The sequence below is a fragment of the Amphimedon queenslandica genome, unplaced genomic scaffold (genome assembly GCF_000090795.2).
Source record: "Amphimedon queenslandica unplaced genomic scaffold, v1.1 AMPQUscaffold_13360, whole genome shotgun sequence".
Classification (NCBI taxonomy): domain Eukaryota; kingdom Metazoa; phylum Porifera; class Demospongiae; order Haplosclerida; family Niphatidae; genus Amphimedon; species Amphimedon queenslandica.
Window position 1 is genome coordinate 72,992 of NW_003546404.1, and position 6,960 is coordinate 79,951.

The 6,960-nt window shown below is 34.4% G+C and overlaps 1 protein-coding gene across 1 annotated transcript in view; it reads right to left on the reverse strand.

The window, feature by feature from the left end:
* Nucleotides 1-4,912, reverse strand: part of LOC100634398 (probable proline--tRNA ligase, mitochondrial) — a 7,602-nt gene extending 2,690 nt beyond the window's left edge. Inside the window, exons 1-8 of the mRNA XM_019997633.1 lie at nt 4,769-4,912; nt 4,319-4,496; nt 3,948-4,021; nt 3,679-3,756; nt 3,498-3,570; nt 2,359-2,466; nt 400-529; nt 148-259 (exon numbers count right to left, since the gene is read on the reverse strand). Coding sequence (XP_019853192.1) covers nt 148-259; nt 400-529; nt 2,359-2,466; nt 3,498-3,570; nt 3,679-3,756; nt 3,948-4,021; nt 4,319-4,496; nt 4,769-4,882 — 867 coding nt within the window. The 5' untranslated portion in view covers nt 4,883-4,912. The remainder of the gene's footprint in view (nt 1-147; nt 260-399; nt 530-2,358; nt 2,467-3,497; nt 3,571-3,678; nt 3,757-3,947; nt 4,022-4,318; nt 4,497-4,768) is intronic.
* Nucleotides 4,913-6,960: the final 2,048 nt, after the last annotated feature.

The following is a 6,960-nucleotide window of genomic DNA, read 5'->3' on the forward strand; positions in this document are numbered from 1 at the left end:
ACCGCCAATCATTAATACGCATGCTCAGTAATGCATGTGTACACAAAAAATCGCCAAATTAAAAACCGCCAATTACAATTTTATAGCAAAATCACCAAAATAAAGTGCCGCAAAAATAAAGCACTATACAGTATACAATATACATACCTCAACTCCTTTGTATTGTGAAACTGGACACTTTTCTTCATTCAGTGGACAATCAGGAAGAATACCAGTAGCACTGTCTCCTGTCACCTCATAATTAACAGCATGACCACATCTATCATTAAATGATTATCTAAATATTATAATTACTTATTATTTTATATCTCAATTTTATTTTCTAGATCAAATTATAGCTACATGTATCAATCATTCCAAGTATATAATAAATTGTATTTATTTAAAAACAACACTAACTTGTCACAGGTATAAAGAGTGTCCATTCCAGCAGTCTCAGATATCACGTGATACTCGTGTGACTGGGACCCACCGATAGTACCTTGATTAGCTTTTACTGTGTAAACAATATGACAATAATAATAATAATAATAATAATAATAATAATTGGGGCGAGCATGGGCGAGCCCCACTAAGACGAGCAGCGTTTGTTTGTTTGTTTGTCTGTACACGTACGTATTCCGTATCTCCTCTATATATCCGTGATAGCACATGCTTTAGCAATGCAATAGATTCTAAATTTCAATATTTCCATTGAAAGTGGGAGTGGCCGCAGCAAAATAAAATGGTGATCAACACACGGGAAGAAGTCATGAGCTTTCTAGCAACAAAATAGGGCAAACACAGCGTTCAAAGACTTCTCCAACAGTTTAAGAAGGGGAAAGATGCAATAAAGTAACTATGAAACTCCTTTTTGTTGACATAATAGCATAAGTAAACTGTAAAAGTCGAGCAAATGTCAGTTTCTGACTCTGACTTGACTAAACTGGCAATCTTCTACTGTATTCTACATCAGATGTAGAATACAGTAGAAAGACTGCCAGTTGCTTTAACTTTAAGAGCTTTTTACACTGACTTGCAAATGCCATCAGATTGATGGCATTTGCAAGTCAGTGTATAAAGCTCTTAAAGTTAAAGCAACAGGCTCTTTTAGACAACAAAGACTTTCAAGTCATTTTATTTCAAAAGCCTCATTTCAAAGATATAGCATATAAGCTGCAATCAATAAAGAGAGTAGGCTAAATTCAACCAGAGGTAAAAGTTGATGCAGTGACACAACTACATGTAATAACTTGGTTTTGTTCATTTTTGTCATTGACAGCTTCAGATGAAGTATTGAAATTGTAATAGCTTATTATTTTCACATAAATTCACAAAGCTCGCTCGTGCTCGCCCCATAATGTTTTTAACATGTCCTAGTAACAATCATAGTTAGTAGAATAGGGCAGCAGTATACTACTGCATAGCGGGAAATTTCGGAGGAAATTAAACTTGGCAAATTTGTGTTTAATAGCCATTTGCCAAAACAATAATAATAACAATCATAGTTAGTAGAATAGGGCAGCAGTATACTACTGTATAGCGGGAAATTTTGGAAGAAATTAAACTTGGCAAATTTGTGTTTAATAGCCATTTGCCAAAACAATAATAATAACAATCATAGTTAGTAGAATAGGGCAGCAGTATACTACTGCATAGCGGGAAATTTCGGAGGAAATTAAACTTGGCAAATTTGTGTTTAATAGTCATTTGCCAAAACAATAATAACAATCATAGTTAGTAGAATAGGGCAGCAGTATACTACTGTATAGCGGGAAATTTTGGAAGAAATTAAACTTGGCAAATTTGTGTTTTAAGAGCCATTCGCCAAAATAAAAATCCGTCCTTATACGCATGCTCAATGGCACATGGCCACAAATTTGCCAAATTAAAATCCACCAATTACCAAAAATTTGTAATTCGCTAAATTTTACTTCCTCCAAAATTTCCCACTATACAGTAATTTTTAAAAAAGGAAAAAAGCAAGAGAGAGAGTACAAGTAGGAGACAAAGAAGAATGAGGCCAAATAAAATTAAAAAATAACAATAAGTACAAAACAAAGTAAAATTAAAACAGAAAAAGGACATAGTCCTGCCTATGGTGGTCGGGACAACCACCTCAACGAATGAGCCAACCAGTTCATGACTTAGACCAACCATGCAATTAATACTAATAACCATACATAAAGCATCATATTGTAGTCTACTAGTATAGTGTACATAAATTTAAAAGGAACAATATTAGTCTCCAACCACCTCTAATTTTTTCTGGGCAGAACCCTGAAAGGACAATGGTAAAAAAATGCCAATATCAAAAATAAAGTTTCCACACACAACTTTTAATTAAGCCCCACCTTAGCCCCACCCCACACTCCTTACCTTTAGTAACTGGTAGTAATAGTCTATGAAAGACTGACTCATAAGCTCCACATACTTCATTGTAAGTCTCTATCGCAGCAGACTCACTAACATCAAAAGTGTACATATCTAATGAGGGAATAAGAGAAAGTACATTAAAGAGCAAAAATAGGATTCAATATACCGTATAGCAGAAAATTTTCGTGGCCCAAAATTTTCATGGATTTTGCGTTTTTTTCTCACGAAAATAAAATCCGCGAAAATCGATTCTATACAGTTTAAGATGGCCGAAATGTAGAAAACCACAAAAATTAAAGCCACAAAAATAGATTTTTGGATGGATCTGCGAAAATTTGGGGCCACGAAAATTTTCCACTATACGGTAATGTAAGTCAAGTCAACTGTGTACTGATGTACTATATGTCGGTTGCTCTATTATTCTTCAAATTTTGTACCATGAAACTCTTTAAAATCTAATTTTGCAGCTCAAACTTGATAAGTAACATAAGAACATGTACATGTATACCGTATAGTGGAAAATTTTCGTGGCCCAAAATTTTCGTGGATTTCACGTTTTTTTTCAAAACCCACAAAAATAAAATCCGTGAAAATCAATTTTATACGGTTTAAGATGGCCGAATTGTAGAAAACCACAAAAATTAAAGTCACGAAATTGATTTTTGGACGGATCCATGAAAATTTTCTGCTATACAGTATGTATCAGGAAAATTCATTAAAAAAGCTGAATTCTTTACTTTTAAGTTTTGGTGAAATTTGGCCACAGACTGTGTACTATAATAGTACAGGGACTTTGGCCCAATTTAAAAAAAAATTCGTAAAAAATCCAAATTTGATCGGAATCAGTTCAAACCTTCTACACAATATAAGAACATGTATATGTATCAGAAAAAATTATAAAAATGCAGAAGTCTCTACTTTTCACTTTTGGCAAAATTTGGCCTGAGACCGTGTACTATATAGTACAGAGACTTTTATCTGATTTTGGAGCAACTTTAAAAATTTGTAAAAAATCCAAATTTGATTGGAATCAGCTCAAACTTAATAAGTAAAACAAGAAGAACATGTATCAGGAAATGTACAGTCATTTTTATGAAAGAAGATCAGGAAGAGAGAGGTCTTAGTTTTTAAATGATTGATACCTTTCATCCAGAACTCCTTAGCTCTCATTAGACCAGACTGAGGAGACATCTCATCACGAAACTTCCTATCAATCTGTCACAAAATCAAGAGTACAATTAATAACTAAATTATAAAACATTTTTGGCATTTTTCAAAAATTAAACTTCGTCCATGATTCATTACATTTTCTGATACACTGACCTGATACAGTCGGAGCGGCAGTGACCTATAGCTTATATTTTCAGTAGCCACCAAATGAGTAAACATCTCTTCATGCGTCTAGAATAAAACAATAAAAAAACTTCAAAAACAATTACTTAAAAATTAATACATAGAGAAGATAATGCATGCAATAGATGTGTACTAGAGAACTTATACCACATGAAATAACTATTATTAATAGTTAGTTAGGGTAGATTATTATTATCCATTAATAGTTAGGGTTGATCCCTACTATTGCAATGACTCACTGGTCCAAGGCAAAACTGTGCCTCGTGCCTGTCCTCCAGTCTATACAGTTCAGCACCAATACTCTCCCATCGTCCTACACATAACGATAGTACAAGGAAAATAACAAGATGAATGTCAAACATTAAGGGGTCCCCACCCCTAGCCATTAAATCATCATCAAGATTAGGCTATTTAATGTTAATAATAGTTCAGACACACTTCATCACAGTTTTACAATAATTAAGAAGTAGAAAGGCTTTGCTATAAAAATAAATTAGGCAATCATAAAAATTACATATCAAAACCCAACAGTTAAAATATACTACATTTATATAAAATAAATGTGAAACATACATACATGTACTGCATTAACTCATGCTTAAAAATTCACCAGATTGTTTCCAAATATATGCAGGTGCTAGGATTGGCGCAGACATCTTACAAGCTCCCACTGATCTCATCTCCTGGTCAATAACACTAACCAGTTTGTGTAATACTCTAGCTCCCATTGGTAACAGGTAGTAGCCACCACTGAAGGACTGGCGTATAAAACCACACCTCTCCATATACTATAAAAGAAATAATAACTGTGATGCAACTTAAATTAATTTAGTTCTGTTGCTATGATGCAGGCAGCAAGGTGAATGAATTTTTTAAGGGAAGGCTCTGACTGAATACGTCTAAGGTTCAACAGAATGCTTAAGTTAAATTAAAACAAGAAACTAGGAATAAAATTTAACTTCATAAAAAATTTTGACATGAAAATTAGACTAACTAAAACAGCCACACCCAGGTCTAGAATCTCCATTATTTTCATTAGGCTGTGAATTTAAGACCCTACCTCGTATCCATTAGTACGGTATTGTGTTGCAGGCCGGCTTGTTGCTATCCTGGTGTTGGATCCTGCTAAGAGTCTGTTCACAGTAGTGACGAGTTTTCTACCACCAGAAGACATTGTGACAACACGTGTAGAGTAGTGTAGATAAGCTTTAATTAATACAAGTAGGCGGGGTGGAAATTGCAATCTCAGCCAATCTTATCATAGCAGAGTTAACTTATGGTGCATAATCATAATGCATGCACCATGAAGCTTGCTTGTTACGTTAAAGCTACAAAATAGATCTAACTGCAATATGACACTATGCTGCACCAGAAAAGTTATATAGAGCCTAGTATTGATTTAGTTTCTAAGCCCAGCTTCATTGGTTGAATGGGAGACATATTCAGACATTGCTTTAATGAGAAGAGATAGAGAGATCAATAAAGAGGAAGAGAGATAAGCTAGAGGCAGCTCAAAAAGCAAAATAGTACAGTAAAGGGCTGGCGCCAAAACTATTACTGTGATTAAAAGTGATGCAATATGATGAAACTAATGAAAAGTGGTACATTAACCAGAAATTCAGAATCAACTCTGAGGCATTACATGTATGAGGATTGAGGACTGGACATTAGATGTAACTAATAAGCTGTGCTATCATCTGAAAGACTTTGTAAATGAAGTGTAGAGTTATGCATGATTACTACAGTGTCTATTCAACTAATAAATTCAAGATAGCTAGCTGGCAGCAAATGAATAGAATGAATGAGTGTTTGGTTGTATGGCTATACTAGTCTCATGTGCAGTGAGACCCACTGAGACCAACCCTCTGTGGGTCTCACTATGGCTGTACATGTAACATGCATGCTAATTTATAAGTTATGACTATACGGTAGCCTATTTGATCACATATATGCCGAAACAATTTAATTTACAAGAGCTATAAATACTATCAAGCAGTGACTCTCCAGGAAACCGCATATACAAATGCATGTACTAAAAACATATGTAATATCAACATATATTAACTCTGCAATTAATTTTGGCATTAATCTAACAGCAACATAAGATTTCTAGGAGCCAATTTTTAGAAAGTATAGACAAGCCTATTGCTCAATAAAGCTATTTTCAGACAGCCAAAACTCAAATTGATCAGTTCAATTCAAGCTCATTTAGAATGCATAGCATATACATAACCTGCACGTTAGTTCACACTTCCTTTGAAGTTAAGTATGAATACCCTTACATGTAGGGATAGAAATGTACCTTAATTATCAATAGGTTTAATTGCATAGGTATATTTTAAATCACTGTAGTCAATGAACATATTGCAATTGAGTTTAAGCAATAGTGAACCTGTCAACAACAACATTAATTAATTAATTGACTTATAATTTAAATTAGTGCAAACTCCTTTTTGTAATAATATTTAGAGTTTTAATACACCGAAATTCCAATGCTAAGCAGCGAAAAATCTTCATCAGAAGTAGCTTCATCAGAGCAGACCCTTACTTCAATATCATCAGTAGTAGAGGATGGAAGGACTACATAAATATAGTCATTATTATCTTTTCTGCAACAGGAAGCTTCAACTCCGTTACAATTACGCATATTCCATAACACATCAGTTGTGTAGATTTTGCCAGAAACTGCAGTTTCCCCACGATTTCCAGACTCACAGAAGTAATTATTACCAATAAAATCAGGTACCTTTACAGTGCTACCTGTAGCACAAGGACATATTGGCTTTACTTCTGATGATGATCCCATGAAAGTCCAGATGTGCTTACGTGGAGATTTTCCGTGTGTCATACTAAATCCATCAACATAAGCATCATCAATACTACCAGGTCTATTGGGGCCAGAAATACCATCAGGTGTACCTATTTGAAAAGCAGTCACCTTTGCACAGACACGATCATACTGCATATTATGAGCTGGAACCTTAATGGAGACACAACCTCCAGACTCACTAGGCTGCCTCACACAATGATTGAAACCACTGAATTTTTTTGAAACAAATCCTTCAGGACAATTACTTGGAAAATACTGAGAAAACAATGTTGTCAAACCAGCAATATTGCCACACTTTGCAAAACTTGTCATAAGACACATAACTTTATATTCTTCCTCAGTAATGGGGTCATACAAAGTGTATTCACCAGTCTTACTTGCTGGATTCTTTTTAAGTATTTCCTTGCAAGATGTAGACTTGG